An 18,279-nucleotide genomic window follows, 5' to 3' on the forward strand; every position below is an offset into this window, starting at 1 on the left:
CCACGTACTCTAAGTTGTGGACGCGTTACAGCTTTCACTGGCCCCACTCAAACCTAATCGATCCCACGCAGTCGTGTAGCCTTCCTCATGAAGTAAAAGAAAATCCCCTTTCCTCCAAGGTGCCTTTATAAGCTAAGCAAGTTATATGTTTCCCTCGAAGATGCACTGGTTGCTATAATGCGTGTTCGGGGGTCCGAATGAGCACCATGTATATAAGCATGTGGGTCTCGTATCCCCGTGTGTGTCGGCAACACTTAGCATCGGAGTCTTGTGCGGTTGCAAAGACTTAAGTACTCTTTCTCGTCATTCTCGCCATGAAATGACGGTTCGAGAAAAGGGCAAAAATGTCTTTCATTCAATAAAAGAAAATGACGATTCGAAATCCTCCATTTAGAAAAGTGAAACGCCGGTTCGAGAATGCTGTTAACTCTTCAAAGTTCAAACGTTCTGTTTTTGCCCTAAGCAGTAAACTTTTGCACCATCTGGTGTAACAGGAGATCCCTTTAACGACACACCTTTTGTTATCGTCTGCTACCACCGAACCCTCCTTTGTCATAGTCTGCTTTCAACGGAGCACCCTTTACCGTCATTTGCTGTCGTCGGAGCACCCTTTGCCGTCATCTACTGTCGTCGGAGCAACCTTTGCCTTCGTCTGCTGTCGTCGGAGCACCCTTTGTCATCGTCTGCTGCCACCGGAGCATCCTTTGTCGTCGTCTGCGCAGTGACAACATTATTACCACAATCGGCTGCATCCACCTTCTGAGTGTTTCTCCTCCACTATCGGATTACCAAAACTCGTATTATTTCGGTGAGTTTTATTTAAGGATTCGTTATGCAAACAAATCGATTTGTAAATCTGAATGCTAAATCTTACAATTGGTTTTACTATTCATGTTAAATAACACATATTTTTATACTAAAACAAATCGATTTATACCTATCCACCTTTTGGGCGTTGAAAAACAACTAGCACGATTTGTTCTTATGAAGTAGCAACGATTTATATGTTTGAAGCAGTAACGATTTAATAAAATTACCATGATTTGTACTTAAGTTTGATAAATCGTACAATAATGTTTACGTATGAAGTCCAAATGTTACAACGATATGTACTTATGAAGGTTGTGATTTCTACAACGATTTATAAGTTTGAAGCAGCAACGATTTGTACGTTTGAAGCAACAATGATTTATACATTTAAAGCAGTAGCGATGTGTATTTATGAAGTTACCTCAATTTGTACTTAAGTTTGCTAAATCTTATAACAATGTTTACTTATGAAGCCAAATATTATAATGATTTGTAATGTTGGTGATTGTTTAACGAATGAGTTAATTTGTAATATTATATACTTGGGGAGGCGATTGTAACATATAATGATGCAGTTAAATTTATGTGTTGTGTAGGTTAGTAATGTCTAAAGCTCGTCAGACAAGAAATCCCCCACCGTTCAATTTTATGAGAGTTACTAAAATGATCTGTCAGTCTAATCTATATGAGCGTTATGAAAGGTACCAAAATATAATAAAAATTGAAAATGATAAAAAAAGGAACAAAGCGTTAGAATTGTATTATGCAGAGGATTATTCATCAGATATTGAGGCTGAAGAGCAAAGGAAGCATGGGAAATAACTAAAGATGAAGAAGGAGGAGGAGGAGAGGGAAAGACAAAGGAAGAAGGAGGAGGAGAATGAAAAGCAAAGGCAAATGAAGAAGGAGAAGGAGAGGGAGAGGGAAAGGCAAAGGAAGGAGGATGAGAGGGAAAGGTAAAGGAAGAATAAGGAGGAGAATGAAGAGAAGGAAAGACAATTGAAGAAGAAAAAATAGAAGGAAAGGCAAATAATGAAGATGGAAGATGAAAGGCAAAGAAAAAAATATCAGGATAAGGAAAAAAAAAGAAAAGGTGAATGAAGGAGAAGGAGGACGAGGAAGAGAAGAAAAAGCGAATGAAGAAGAAGGAGGACGAGGAAGAGAAGAAAAGGCAAAGTAAGGAGAAGGAGGACGAGAAAGAGAAGAAAAGGCAAAGGAATGAGAAAAAGGATGAGGAAGACAAGGAAAGAGAAAGGAATAAGCAGGAGGAGGAAGAAAAGAAAAGGGAAAGGAAAAAGCAAGAGAAGGAAGAGAAGAGAAGGGAAAGAAAAAAGCAGGAAGAAGAAGAGAAGAAAATGGAAAGGAACGAAGAAATTGAAAAGCAGATGAGGGAGCCGAAAGAGCGAAGAAAGGAAGAAGAACGTTAGGCTATAGAGGGGAGGGGATGAAGATGAGAAAAGTGTGACCAAGGTACGTAAACCGATCTTGTCTGTCACGATTTACTGTGATAGTTATTACTATGTATAGCGATTAATGTGATAGCGATTACTATGAACGATTTACTGTGATAGCGATTACTATGTGATAGCGATTATTGTGAATGATTTATTGTTGTAGGTATGATTATGTATAGCGATTATTGTGATAGCGATTACTATGTATAGCTAGTGTACAACAATTATTGTTTATAGTGATTACTGTATACAATGACGTGTAGAAGTATAAATAAGATTAATTTTGATTTTATACGAATAATATGCTATTTTGTGTTACAGGAAGGTCATAAGATAAGTAGAGCACCAGGTGAAAAGCTTAGAGGGCGGTGTCAGTGGCCTGTAGTTCTGTCGTAGTATGGACAACTGAGTGGATCTAGAGCAATTGAATAAGGACCGATTAACTAGTGGATAAATTCAAATTTTGTTTTTCTTAGGAAATGATATATATAGATTTTATAAAATGCAATAAATATCTAAAAGGTGAATAAAATGGTAAGCGTTAATATCGTGGTATAATCACAGTATTATAAAAAAAAGGTGATATTTTAACACTTTTTTTAAAAAAATTTAATGATTGAACCCTCATAGGTAAATATCACAAAGTGACTAACGTCAATATAACAATATAAGTAGCCATATCATTTTTTTGACATATTGTTCCTTAAGTCACATGCATTACTTTGTGATTATGGTTTGTAATTTTCTACAACTTTAATTGAGAGGGGGTTGTTTGTTCTCCCACGAAGACAAATTCGTGTATTCGGGTGTGTACGGATGAATATCTTGGGACCCGTGATAATTCATATGTCAATGTTACTCATGATGATTTTATAATAAAATAACATATAAAAAAGATAGATATATGTTTGATGAAAATATCTCTAAGATAGATATGCGCATGACGAAAATGTCCTCTCGTAAATAGCTTTGCACATTCCCCCTAGTCCAGGTTCCTGCCTTGGTTTTTAGCTTGTGTTACAACACATTGCCGCCTTCTTGTTCTTGCCTTGTGTTATAAAACATTCTCGGGTTCGTTTTTATCTCATGGAGATATAAATCGATCGACTGGTTCGATTATTGGTGGGTGTCATAGAAGGATTTGTCGGCCATCTCTTTTTACAGTCTTCTCTTCTTCTTCGTTTTCGTTAGGCAGTATGAAAAAAATAATGACGCATAAACATTCCAACAAGTGTCATTAAGGCATCATGATTACCTTTTTATGTTATTATGCTATTGTTGAAGAACGTATGTCATCGTGAGCGTCATTAAGGCATTATTTTGTTATTGCAAGTCAATGTTGGCTTTTTAATGGTTGGAAAATTGAAGATATTTGTAAGATGCTGGGACCTGTTGACAAGAATGCTTGGTTATAGATGCGAGAAAGGGCCTCTATCCTATCTGGTATCGTCCATTCACTCAGTATATATAATGTAACACAAATCGCGGTTGTAGTAACATACTACCGATTTGTGAGATATTGTTTTGTTTGTTAATATTGATTTGTAAGCTATTATGCTGAATTGTTGTATCGATTTATAATATATTATGTGATATGTATATCAATTTGTGAGCTATTATGCATTTTATAATGTCGATTTGTAGGATATTTGTAGTATGATTTTAAAACGTGTGTGTGCAAAATTTACATTTTTGCACGCTTGTGGTGATGATTTGCGTATTCAAATCATTGCTCATTTATGAATCTTCTCGATGATTTTAACCATATTCAAAGTTCATAACATGTTTTTGCAAACGTCACGAGGTCCCACAAATATATTGCGAATATCCTCAATAATTTTAATTATATTCAGAGGTTTGCAATATATTTTTGTGAACGATAGGATGTATGCACAAATATGCTAAAAAGGGCAAAATGATCTTAAAAAGTTAAGAATCAACAATTTTAAACAAGAGAAGGATTTTGGCATATTTGTGAATTTTGCAAGAATGCACCATTTTTATAAGACAATATGGTAATCTTCCGTCCTTTTATAAAGGAACATTTAGTCCAATGATACAAACATAACACAAGTTCGAAAAGAGGTTTTGGTAGGGACAAGAGGTGGTGCCAACCTTAATTGTCAACTTATTTTAGGTTATCTCCAATGAGTGTATTCTAAAGTCTAAGATTTGGACTTTAGCCAGATTAGCCCACGTAACTTGATTCTCATCTGGTAGGGGTGATGCCTAAATGTCAAAATCCATAGGTGTTTTGTCTTTTGCTGCAATGCTAAAAATGGGTGTACTCCTTGGTGAGCAAGGGGAACATGAGGTTTTATGCCAATAAGCTTGGTGAGTGAGATAGTTTTTCCCTAATTATTTGAAAAAAAAAACTTGATTCCCATCTTGAGCCAATAGATCCGTTAGGGTATGTTTGATGGCTTGTCCATGCAATTATGGTACAGAAGAACAAAATATTTCGTAACAACTACACCAAGTCCAACATTTGTTTGGACTGTACTCGGATGCTGTGTTCCAAAGTCCAATGTTTGTTTTACGTTGTGCACAGACATGGATAATGGGTCAGATAACTTTGTTTTGAATTGTATGACCCGATCTGGCCACCATTTTAGTGTTTTAACAAGTTCATTATGATTTTTTGCCCGAATATGGATCCAATTAAGAAGGTATGTTAGAATTAGAAAAAAAGAAAAAAAGAAGAAGAAAACTCTCTAAATCATATTAGAATTCTCACATAAAGCAAATCAAGAAATTATTTGTAGATGCAGTCGTTGATGGGCATTGATCAAACTATCTGTACATTGAAAGGAAAAAAAAGAAGAAAGATAATGGTAATACAAACTAAGGATCAATCTTTTACTGTAGTAGTTCATCAAAAAAAAGAAAAAAAAAAACACCAACAAATTCACACCAAGCATAAATAAAATCCTACATAAAAATCCTCCCTTTAAAAACCAAAAGGGAAAAATTCCAATATCAAATCTATGGAAACACCAAAACCAACTCATTCTAATTCCCCTATTTCGAGTCACATAAAGAAACAATAAACACCTAAACTTCGATAAGAGATCATGATTATCCAATCAAAATAATAAAAAAATGAGTAGAGACAGATCTAGGACTAAAAACAATAGAGAACAACAAAAAATTAAAGACGGTGAGAGAAAAAAAAAAGAATAGCAGAACAAGAGAGAGAGAGAGAGAGAGAGAGAGAGAGAGAGAGAGAGAGAGAGAGAGAGAGAGAGAGCAGGGAAGGGAGGACTCACTGTCTAGTGAGGGGAGAGAATGACAATGGGGAGGAAGGCATAGACGAGGCCACCATGTAGAGAACGATGAGAGCAGGGAAGACCACTCTCGCCATGGCCATGAGGAAGACGGCTACACCATTGGAAGCACCCCAGAAACTTGCCCCTACCTCAATATCCTGATGATCACCAAATCCTGTCGTTGTCATCGTCTCCACCATTGCCCCTTCTTAGACTCTCCACCGACTGCCCCTCTGTATTTCTGAGCGATGCACAAGAGAGAGAGAGAGAGAGAGAGAGAGAGAGAGAGAGAGAGAGGCGCCCCCGTTGAGGCATGTATTTTTTTTAACTATGTTCCCCTCATCTCTGTTCATTTCATAACAATGGGGTGAAACATTGTTTACCACCAAAGTTGGATGCGGTGGATGGTGTTCCATGCATCCACCGCGTCCAACGTTTGTTAAAAAATGTGATCCGATTGGCCGCGGTGTCCCACACAACGCAATCAAACAACTTCGTAAGGCTTGTTTGGTGGCTTGTCCAAGATTTGATGAAACAAACGAACAAAACAGCCATAACACACATTCTGTTTGTTATGTGACAATTGTACTCCCTCCAACGTTTGGTGGCTTGTTTACAAAAGTTGTGTTCCTTATGTTCAATATTTGTTTTAAGCAATGCGAATAACTTGGACACACATGGATAATGGGTTGAATAACTTCATTTTGGATCGTACGAGTTGATCCACCCAACCATATGAGTGTCTTAATATGTTTATTATGGATTTTAACTTCGGATATAGAACTAAGATTATATTTAAAAATAATAATTAAAATTTAGGTAATTTAAGAAAAAATAAAAAATAATATTTTTTTTGTAATATAAATGCTTTAATTGGTGTCATAGTGGATATAATTATGAAGGTTTATAAAAAAAATATGGATTTTAACCCTAAATATGGATCTCAAAGTGGATCTAAGTACGAAAAAATGTTTAAATTTTGGGTAAATTTAGAAAAAAATAAAAATTCATATTTTTTATACACAAATACAAAAACCATAAATAAATCATAAAACCCTAAAATGCAAAAAAATAAATCATAAATAAACCATAAATAACAAAAACCTTAAACTATAATAAAAATAACCCATAAAATCAAATAAACCATAAATAAATCATAAACTAATTCAAACTTGAATAAAATTAAATATAGAAATTTGATTCAAAACAATAATTAATCAAAGAAAAAAAGTCCTAATTAAATTAAATATCTAAAACCCTAATTAAAGATATTTGATTCAAAGTCATAATCAAATAAAAAAAAAGCCCTAACGAAATTAAATAACAAAAGCCCTAATTAATGATATTTCATTCAAAGGCCTAATCAATTTAAATCAAAGAAAAAAAGCCCTAATAAATAAAAATCAAAGAAAAATAGTCCTAATCAAATTAAATATCTAAAACTCTAATTAAAAATATTTGATTCAAAACCATAATCAAATAAAAGGAAAGCCCTAATAAAATTAAATAACAAAAGCACTAATTAATGATATTTCATTCTAAGCCCTAGCCAATTTAAATAATAAAAAAAAACCCTAATAAATGAAAATCAAAGAAAAACCCTCTAATCAATGGAAATCAAAGAAAAGAACCCTAATCAATGAAAAACCCTAATTATTTAGAAGATCTAATGTAATCAAATAAAATCAAAGAAAAAACAGCTCTAAGAAGAAGGAGAAGAAGAAAAAACAAAGAAAGGGGAGAGCGAGGAACGAAGAAGGGGGGGGGGGGGAGAGAGAGAGAGAGAGGGTGTCGGAGTTAGACCCCCTTCCCTTAGCCCGATTTTTTTTTTGTTCAACACCGTTCCCCCATCTCTGTTCTCAGCATAACAGTGGGGGGTGGTGGAACGGTGTTGAGGCCTTAATATGGATGTGGTGGACGGTGTTCCGTGCATCCGCCACGTCCAACGATTGTTAGCAACAACAGTCTTGGCGGCCACGGCATCCCGCACGATGAGCGACCTAACCCTTATGCCCCTCTTTTATTTCATGGCTGTAGAAATGAAAATCAGCAGAAACTGAAATATCCCAAAAGGCCCCCTTGGGCGGAAAATGCTTCCTAGGGGAGAGGTGTGACAGATTTTAGTTGAAACCCTTTATTTGGGGTGAAAAATGGGTGGGCCCCCACTTGCTCTTTTTCAGTTTGGTGTTTGTTTCAACTTAGGAGAGAAAGTGTGCCACTTTCATGGGAAAGATGCCTTTGACGTGAAAGCAGGGCGCGAAACAATCAACCCCTTGTACTCTGCTCGGGCCTTTGGAACGAAGGGAACTAGAACTCGGCCTTGGTCCATGTGGGCTCGTGAAGATCAGAGTGGCTTGGCTGCCTGCAGGATGGGTAAGGTATGAGGGCGAGTTCAAACAACTGCATTTAATGCTGTTAGGCTAGTTTCAAAGCGAGACTTCATTCTTTGACCAGCATAGAGGCATGCACGCAGCATCACACATTGCATCATCCATGTGATGACAGTATGACAACACAAAACTTTCTGCTACCATCCTTGTGGGGGTTTGCTGTTCTCTAGATCTTGCTATCCATATACGAATATATAAGTAGAGAGAGGGCAATATTTGTTCGTTAGGGTCTATTTTCATTAGCAACTCGTTTACAGTTGCAGATGCTTTTTTGATTAATCTGAACCACTAGATGTGTCTGTCAGCGCTTATATATTTATCAAAACAAGGTTTCAATTTAATTGATTTAATAAAGGAGCATGAATATTTTAGTTTCAAGCTGTTCTTTAATAATACTTTTTTTTTCTCTCACAAACGTATCTGAGCATGTAAAATACATAATACATACTTTCTGACGAGCAAACTATGATAATACATCTAGATACTTGTAACTATATATATATATATATATAAATAGACAGATAGAGAGAGAGAGAGTAATGGGTCCAGGCTAAACCCATTTGGTGCTAAATCACATGCTAAATGGGTTTTCAGCTTCTCCAGTGCTTTTTATGCAGTTCTGGCCCTATAAATGTGTTGGGCATTTGTGAATTTATTAAGAATCCACACCTGGATCATGTGTTTTGGATGAAAAAAAATGATGTTTGGAACATCAAAAATTATAAAAAAAATTTACCTTTGATTTTTCGAACTTCATTAAAATCTGCCCATGTGTTGGATTCAAACGCTTCAAAAGCTGATCCCTATAAAATCAAGTACATAGATCACATCTAAGGTCAAAATTTAAAAATAAAATGAAAAAAGCCGGAAAAACCTATTTAGCATGCAGTTTAGCACCAAATGAGTTTAGCACCGACCCATTTCTCTCTCTCTCTCTCTATATATATATATATATATATAAATATATGATCGTTTGAAGGTATCTAATGGGTGGGGGGGGGCGTCCTAAAGCCTTTCTCTCTCTATATATTATTTATTAATATATATCCTAAATGCACATGAAGCCATTGGTTAATAATGAATAATGAGCTTTACATTGATACTCTCTCTCTCTCACTCACACACAATAATGTTCAAGATTCTCACTGACTGAAAGTTCTGTTTCCCCTGTACGTTGTTTGCTAATGAGATAAAATCATAAAAGTAATCGCATGACAAGCATTCGTGATCTTGGCCAAAAAGTAGAGAGCAAATGAATATCGCTAATCATGATGAAGATGAAGATGAAGATATGCCGAATCATCCCCATCCTGCTCTTCCGCTTCAACTTCATCATCACCATCATGGCATAATCAAATGATGACTACCATCATCATGTTATATCATAGTAGTCGTCATCACTCGGTAAGACGATGCATGATCATCATCAATCTCAGAGAGTCAAACGTTGGGGTAAGATAGAGAGAAAAGAGAATTTCCGTGGAGGGTGAGGTGTGATATTCTCTTTTCTAGTAAAGCTATGACATGCTATCTTTTCCCCGTAAATGAATTAATGCAGAGAATATTTTGTCGGACTAATGGGGACCATGAAAGAGAGATCAGGTACAATGTGATTGCACACTATAAGTGTGCTGCTGCACCTAATCACCCACCATCTGCTGTTGGGTCCCCACAGATGACAGGCTGTACCAAAAGATGATGGGTGATCAGCTGCAGCACCACACTAACAATGTGCAATCACATCGTACCTGTTTCTCGAGAGAGAGAGAGAGGGTCTGGCATCCACATGCTGTGGTCAGATGGTTCAAAAGGACGTGGGCTCACTCGTACTTCTGTTTATTCCATGTAGCAAGGCGAGACGTGCAGAGGACTATAAAGAAGCCAGTACTAGCGCAGAACATGAGCACCACTTAATCCTCTCGTTGCATCATCATTTTGGAAATTATATATGCAATGGGATATGCACTAGTCTATTAACATGCATCTCTCTCTCTCTCTCTTTATATATATATATATATATATAAAGTAAATATTGGCTACTAATGAGTAGAAATCACTCTTTTCTTCAAATTTTTTTAAATTTTTTGTAGATCAAATGGTTCAGATGCGATCAACATGGTTTTTTCAGTAAAAAAACTTGTTTTGAATCATTTGATTATGACAGATAATTTGCTTTTGAAAGGGGTTCAAATATTATCAACTGCCCACCATGTGCCAAAATTTTATAACTAAAAAAATCATATTTTTTGCATCAGAAAATCATGATCCAAGATTTGATCCTTAGCAAATGGTTAGATTGAGTTGATACAACTTGCATCTACCATTTCTATCTCATTAATTCCTTACTTTCATTAGTAACAAATATTTTTCTATATATATGTGTGTCAGAGAGAGAGAGAGAGAGAGAGCATTTTGGTGGCGTGTCGCTAACACTCGGTCATGAAGGCACAGATGCTAACAGGAATAGATAATATCTAAATAATTTTTAATAATTTAAATGATATTTCAATAAAAATGTTTTGTTTGTGCATTAAAACATAAAAAATAGTTTTTTTTATTGATTTAAGATTTAAAAATTACGTGCGCTCATGTTATTTTTTTCAATTTTTCTTTTTAAATTTGTGCTACTTACGCGCATCGCCTGTCGGTTTGGGAATATATCTTTGTGACGTAGAACACAAATTATTGATACAGCCATTGTCAAATCCATGGCTTCTCTCTCTCTCTCTCTCTCTCTCTCTCTCTCTATATATATATATATATATATATATATATATATATATATATATAGAGAGAGAGAGAGAGAGAGATAATTAAAATGGAATGATAATGAGGGAGGACTAGAAGAGAAAGAGAGAAACACTAGAGGCAATAAGCATAAAAACAAGCATGTCTTTGGTCCGCGGAAAGGCTGCTAAGGTTCTCTGCAGTTTTACCGTATCCCAGTTTTGTCTTTTTGGGATGGTGGTGGGGGTGGGAGGTGAAAAGGGAGAAGGTGGAGAGAATATATGCAAAATGCAAGTGTTTGAAACAATGGTACTTTCGCCAAGAACGAGAACGCCCCTGTAAACAATGATTCCACATGTAAACAAGAACAAATCTCTCTCTCTCTCTCTCTCTCTCTCTCTCTCTCTCTCTCTCTCTCTCCTGTAGCTGGATTCCCTCCTGCAACTAACGAAAGGTTCGTTTGTCCGCTCCATAAAGCGCTCGACCAACCAAATGATATTCAAAGCCCAAGCAGCTTTTTTACTCCAGTAATTTTCACGGGAGTGGCTTAATGTGCATGTGAATGATCCATATTTTATAAATTTAAACTTTTAAAATAGGGCAATGTTAATTTGTCCATTAAGAAGATAGATCTTTCCATTCAAAGACAACTGTGCCCCCCATGTATCACAATCTAATGGTTAATGCACATGTTCCTTATCTTATTTAAAAATAACATTTTTAATAAACAGACAATGCTGATAGTCTGATACTAATGACTTATTATATACAATAAAATAAAGCTTATATGTATAATTACTGTCATATTAGGCCTTGGTTAAGCATTTTGGGTCTTCAGTGCTTCGAATAAATAAATATAATTGATGCTTAGTCTGTTAGTATATTCATTATCAATCATTTTTTCTCAGTATCTTCATTACCAATCATCTTTGCAGTACTGAGTAGGATTACCATTACCTTCACAATTGTGGTACTCCATGTGGTTAATATCCATGAGCTATATGCATCATTGATACATATTGATAACTCAGTGAGAACCATACAATAATATACTAAAAAAGAATGAGCTAGAGCATTATATTCTCCATATCATGCGGTTCAAGAGAAATTTACATCACTGCAATCAATTAATGCACAAATTTAGCAATTCTTCTCCTTCATTAAAACCATATTGTACTAAAATTGTCTATGTAATCAAGAGGGATCACTTCAAAGAAGAATTCTTCTTATCTCAGACTGGGCACTGAAGCAGCAAATTACTGAAACACCCTTTCTCTTCAGCAAAAACACAAGCATACAAGAATTCCAAGAGAATCCAAGGAAGCGATATCCAAAAGTTTGTGCAGTTAGTGCAAAAGTTTGACCCTTCTGAAGCATCTGAAATTGATACTTAGACGCAATCAGTGCTTGAACACTACACGATTCATCGATTCAAGTTGGGCTAAGTTTCTGCGGGTTCATTAGTTCTTAAGTCCTTACTTAAAAGGGTAATATTTTGTGACCTGACCATCCGGAATGAGCCAGATAGTCCCGGGTCGTATCCATCCAATTAAACTGCATATGGATTTAGCATAGTCCAAATGCTTGGAACTAGCTCTTGGATCATGTTTTTCGACAAAAAAAACATGATCATAGAATCCGAGAGAATATCATGCGTTATAGGCCGTCATTGATTTTTCCAAGGCTCATAAAATCATGTGTTGTAATCGGATGATCCAAGAACCGATTCCCTTAACCAGATGATATAGATGACATTGTAACGGTTAACCTTCAGTTTGAATCTATTCAAATCACTAAGGAATTGGGAAGTAAATGGCTGGCGATCAGCCAAGTTACATGGCCCATATGGACCATTGAAGTACTCGATTCAAGGCAATTGCACGTCTAGGTCCATAGCGCAATTAAGTGTTTAAGAAATGTCTAAATGTGTGAAGCAGAAGGAATAATAAAAATGAATAAGAAATGGCATAAACCATAATTAAAGCTTGGTTTTTTTCTACATAAAATGACTTTATATACATATTGATAAAAAAAAGCATTTGTTAAAAACATAATGCTTATCATGAAAATGACATTTTCAATATCAAAGATGTTTGTATTCAAATCCCATGGGGTGTCACCCCTTGCAAGTCAAAGAGTGGCGACTCCCTAGGGGCAAGGGGTAAGCTCATGGAGTTTTAGGCTCCCAAGACAGCGATGGCGTCAGTAGGTCTCTGATCCTGGGGTCAGTTTCTTGGTGCAAATATATCAAAAAAAAAATCAAAGAAGTTTGTGTTCTTGCTTACATAAGCTAGTTAATTTTCTTTTTTTCACAAGCTAGCTTCTGATAAAGTTTTGCAAGGGCGAAACGTCCAAAGCCATGCACGGAAATGGCTGATCTGCAATTCATCAAGTAACCAAGAGCTAAACGGACCATAAATCCATAATTCATCTAAATCTCTCTTAAGACTTGATGCTACCCTCATAACCCTAGCTTATGTTTAAAAAATAAAAATGGATATTCCTAAGAACATTTATTAATGTGGGATACTTCAGTAATTCAACTTAACCTTAATCCCCCAATGACGTTTCTCTCTCTGGACTTTGAATTGGTCGCTAACCAAACCTCCTTAATTTTATCCCTTGTAAACATCAAGCAGGTGGGAGATAAACAAACCAAAGAGAAAAAAAAAGACAGACGACGTCGTAATCACAGTATGGTTCTGTTATTTCATCCTTCATTGACCCCTCTTGGAGCCCAAATCTGCAACTGTAATGGCTACCTCCAAGAAAAAAAAACAAAACAAAACAAAAGCAAAAAAAGAATGAACACCATTAAACAAATAAGCGACCGTAGGCGGGTGGTCAGGGTTCCATTCTCATGGGCATCATCCCCTTACATATTGCGGAAGCATGGTGACTCACATCGCCGGAGAAGCTGGCTAAGTCTCTTACCTCGGGGCCGGTTCGGTTCTCATCGAAAAAAAAAAACAAAAGAAACTCACAAGAGAGATCAACCAAAAAAAGAAGAGAAACCATCATTGGTGCTGAATAGAAACAACCCCCAAAGAGATTTTGGAGACTCCCCCACAATGAGCAAAAGGAAAAGCAGAATCGAATCAAAGCAAGGGGTTCTGCGAACCGTCGAAGTGCAGCAGCAAGCTGCTGCATTTAGGGCACTCGTCTGTGATCTTGGGGAGCATGAAGTACATGAGGCAGCGCTTGCATCCAGCGACAACGAGCACATCGCTTTGGTGGATCGCCTGCTCTTCCAAGTAGTCCTCCGTCGACGAGCAGGAGGACGAGCAGTCGCTCTCCCCCTCATATTCTCCATCGTCGGCTTCTTCGTCTTCGTCTTCGTCTTCGTCTTCTTCTTCTTGATCATCATCATCGTCGCTACCTTGATTATCAACATCTTTAAGACTCCTGGGATCGCCCTCGGCCTTCCTCCCATTCCGCCAATCTATGTAGTGTATCTCTCCCGTCTACCCACCAAAAAACCAACACCAAGAAAAAAAGAAACTGAAGAAAACTAAAACACCAACCAGAGGAAACAAACATCCCCAACCATGGAAAAAACTCAACAACCAACATGAGAAAAACACTTTTAATTGAAGGAAACTTGAACACCAACATGAGAAAAACGTCTCTCTCTCTCTCTAGAAAAAGGGAAGGCGTACCTTGAGGTCGAGGCATTGCTCCCATTGGTAGGGGAGACTGAGATTGGAATTGAGCTCCAAGGTGGTGGGGGAGTGGTGCTCCGGCGAGGAACCGGTGGCGCTTCCGGCGTCGTTAATGGAGAAGGCTCGGAAGGAGCGTTCTAATGAATACGTTTCCATCCTTTTGGAGCAAAGAAGGAACGAGAGAGAGAGAGAGAGAGAGAGAGAGAGGTTTTGATTAATGAAAAGGTAGTTCAAAATCAGACTACCCCCGAGTTTCCTTAAAAGCCTTATTTTTGGAGTGGGGAGGGAGGGGGGAACTTTCTTTTGAGGTTCCTGTTGCCCTTCTTTTTAAAACCCTGTCCCCAGGAGAGACCTTCCTTTTAGGAGAAGATTTTCCGGCTGCGGGGAAAGTTTTCCGGTGAGTCCCCTCTTCCCTTCTTTCCTTTCCTTACCTTGGAAACCGGTTTGCCATTAGGAAAAGATAAAAATAAATGACAGCTCTTCTACTTTTGACATTTTAGAACAATCAATCATTGTAATAGGACAGCTAAATACCATGCACCAAAGAAGAGTTTTCTTAATGGGATGTGATTAATGAACTCATGGTTGGGATCTCTTGTGAGACTGAGATCTACATTTTATTTTTGTTTTGGAAGATGTCCCACATTAGAGATTAATAGATTTGAGCCGTTGGATTCTAGAGATGGATGATATGTAGTAATAATTGGACTTTCTTGATATAACTAATGATACCAATAAGGAAAAGAAGAGTAGGCAAGGAAGTTGGGTGTTTTGAATATTTGAATGTTCTTTCCTAAATCCCAAGTACTCAACACGGCTAGTGTGGAAAGGAGACAAAAGGGCCTTCACAGTCAATTTCAGGAATCATTTAAATTAGAAGAAGCAATTGGCACCAACTTTAGATTTTCACTCTTGCCATGATTAGCTTCCAATGATGTCAACACGCCCTGTAAATGAGAAAAACGTACAGTGAATGGAAAAGTAAATGATTATCCTAGAAAAGTAAGTTTTGGTGTCAAGCAAGTTCATGAATTCCATGTTTGCAATAGTAACAAAGAAGTCAATGATTTGTGAACTTAATCATGTTGCAGATGATGGCACACATGAACTAAGACGCTGTAGCCTAGCTTGGATCTAATCTATTGACTCAAATTATGATTTTTTTTTGAAGCCAAAGGGAAATCCCCCCATCACCGACTTTACATTGGCTGCCCTTTCATTGGCAAAATCCTTGGGGTCTCCCTACCCAATGGGAGAGTATACCCAGCTTCAACCTTGCTGCCAAGAGATGCCCCCCACCCTTGGGTTCAAGTTTGTAATGTGCCGTCAACTTGGTGGCTTACTCCTAGCTAGGGGTGTCAACGGGTTGGGTTTACCAGGACCCGACCCGTACCAAACCCTATAGGGTCTGGGTATAGTGATAAATAAGAAGACCCGGGTCCAGACACGAAGGTTCAGATCCAAAGGTCCAATTAATACATGAATCTGGGTATAGTTTGTGAAATTTTATACCATACCCAGGCCCAACCTGAGTTCCGATTAAGACACACAAATTTTCAATGTAAAAATGATAAAAAATAGTATTCCACCGGGTATGGCTCAGGTCTGGTTCGTGGAGTTCTTATTGGGCCCAGCTATGGTTTCTCTTATGGTGGGTCCGATTAAACCCCGGTCCAGACCCAATACCATACCCAAAAATCGAGGCCCAGTCTGGTTTCACCTGGGTCCGAACCAAACCTGACCCGTTGTCATCTCTATTCCTAGCCGATGAGCAAAGCCCTCGTGGGCAGCTCCATCTCTAACCTACTCTAGGAATAACTAATGGATATTTGGTAGTGTCATAGAAAATAGCAGTATTTTAAGTCCATTGTGATATTAAAGTATTTCTTTGGTCATCCTTCTACGTATAAATTTATGTGGTTGTTACTTAAATAATTATGTCTTATTTTAAGAGGCGAGCAATGCTTGGCATTGTGATCTGTCAGCTAGGGTTTATTAATCATAGCATTTAGGATTATTTAGAGTATTATTTCAAGGCTGGCTGATGGCTCATTGAATCCACCGACCTAGCCTGAGTTGTAGATGTAACACCTCAAAATTTAAACTCGAAAATTTAGCAAAAATTTAAAATTTTTATTTTTTTTTCAGACTTTAATAAACAAAAAACAATATTTATCATGCAAGGGTTTAAACAACTTTAGAGGGATTACAGTGTGGACCAGAATTCAAACAGGTAAAATTCTCTATATCTCGTTACAATATTTGATAAAATTTTCAGATATTACAGTAGAGGCCATGTAGGCCAGGTATCCAAAGTGATAGACTTGATATATGAACCCAGTAATATATCATGAACATTGTCTACATGTGATTCAAATAATCTCCAAATTAATCTCAATAATCTTAATATAAGTGATGCCCATGGGGGCTCCGCATCTGCTAGTGCCGACTGTGAGAGGATGCCACAAGTTTGAAACCCATTCATGTGCATCCTTTGTCGTGAGGCTGAAGCTTGGTGTACTTTGTGAGAATGGGGATCTAAGGTTTTGAAAGAGGTGGTTGTTCCCCAATTATTTAAAAAAAAAAGAAAATCTTAAGGTAGTAAATGTACACGGTTTAAAACCATATAGTTCCCTAGACAGGTCTTGACTGCTGATTTTCTCAGGTCTAAGGGTAAGAGATGGGGTTCGTTTGGCGAGTATGGTTGCACTCGGCATGGACCATAATCTTGTTTGAGTTGCATATTCAGGAACGAGATGAACAGGTTGGATCACCTATTGCAGCAGTTGAAATGGGAAACCACATGCAGGGTACACAGGAAGTGGTCTAGCCAGGCTTTGCATTGGATTGGCGCTGACAGGGTGCAGATTTGATGCTTATTTGCTGCGTCATTTTATCATCTGGAATCACCTCTGTTCAGGCTACGTTTTTTATGATTATCTCTGTTTTTGCTTTGTGTTTTGTGGTGGGTGATACCTCATCACTACTGCTTCTTTGATGTTTAATTGCTGCTGTAATTTCTTTATGAAATATTTTTCTGTAAAAAAAAAAAAACCATATAGTTCTAGTTTGAAATGTTGAGAGTTTATGAAATATAAGATGAGAATTATTCAATGGCTCAGAAACAAGTAAATTGACACTAAAAAAAAAAAATCATCCAAATGCACAAGACTAAAAGGTTCCCCACCAACCATCAACTCCTGGCTTTTAATTGGACCCAAAAAAGCAGACCTAAAAAGCATATATCATTTGTCCCTAAAACTTTTCAAATGGTTTGTGTAACAAAAAGAAGTGGAGTTTACCTTGGACCCAAAAAAGCAGACCTAAAAAGCAATGCATTTATCCCTAAACCTTTTCAAATGGTTGAGTAGCAAAAAGAAGTAGAGATTGATCTTACAAAAAAAGTCAATGACCAACTTGTTTTTTCTTCGACTTGTTATAGAAACAATCCCAAAAAGCTAAGCAGAAACAAAGAGGGGAAAGAAATCACAGAGATTTTAAACAGTGTGAGAAAACAAAGGCTCAAAGAATCACGGGTGTTTTTTTTCTTGAGGATTTCTGAAAAGGAAATTTCTGAGTCCTCTGACAGCACGACTCGCTCACTTCGCATTCAACGAATCGGGATTCTCTGCTCCGATACGTTGGCGGTCTGCTTTTACAGAATCCAAACATTCCTTTTCGGGATTTACTACGAAAAACAAATAAAAGCCCTCCTCTGCCATCCCCTTCACCACTTGTCACCATCGAGATAAATAGTCTTTGGTTTCTTTTGTTTATCTTTTTCCTCTCTCTCTCTCTCTCTCTCTCTGATATTTAATTAATGCAGACAGTAAGCACCTCTGGATAATAAGTATTGAGTTACGGGGTCATTAGATAACAAAACTCTCTCATTTTTTAGTTAATACAGATAGTAAGCCTCCTACTTGATAAGAAGTATTGAATAATGGGGCCTGTAGTTTATAAATAG

At 37.2% G+C, this 18,279-nt stretch overlaps 1 protein-coding gene across 1 annotated transcript; it reads right to left on the reverse strand.

Annotated features, from left to right (window-relative positions):
* Nucleotides 1-13,467: 13,467 nt before the first annotated feature.
* Nucleotides 13,468-14,477, reverse strand: LOC149811377 (protein CURLY FLAG LEAF 1-like). The gene is made up of 2 exons (XM_089993769.1): nucleotides 14,310-14,477; nucleotides 13,468-14,114 (listed from the first exon to the last, which is right to left on the reverse strand). Exons 1-2 carry the CDS (start codon nucleotides 14,466-14,468, stop codon nucleotides 13,749-13,751), a joined length of 525 nt encoding a protein of 174 aa, XP_089849895.1. The 5' UTR covers nucleotides 14,469-14,477; the 3' UTR covers nucleotides 13,468-13,748.
* Between the last annotated feature and the right edge of the window lie 3,802 nt (nucleotides 14,478-18,279).

Source organism: Nuphar pumila, chromosome 17 (assembly GCF_984573655.1).
Source record: "Nuphar pumila chromosome 17, dmNupPumi1.hap1.1, whole genome shotgun sequence".
Lineage (NCBI taxonomy): Eukaryota > Viridiplantae > Streptophyta > Magnoliopsida > Nymphaeales > Nymphaeaceae > Nuphar > Nuphar pumila.

Coding starts and splice junctions, on each gene's coding strand:
- LOC149811377 (XM_089993769.1), bottom strand. CDS start 14,468: ATGGAAACGTATTCATTAGAACGCTCCTTCCGAGCCTTCTCCATTAAC. Junction 14,115..14,309: donor AGCAATGCCTCGACCTCAAG/GTACGCCTTCCC, acceptor TTTGGTGGGTAG/ACGGGAGAGATACACTACAT.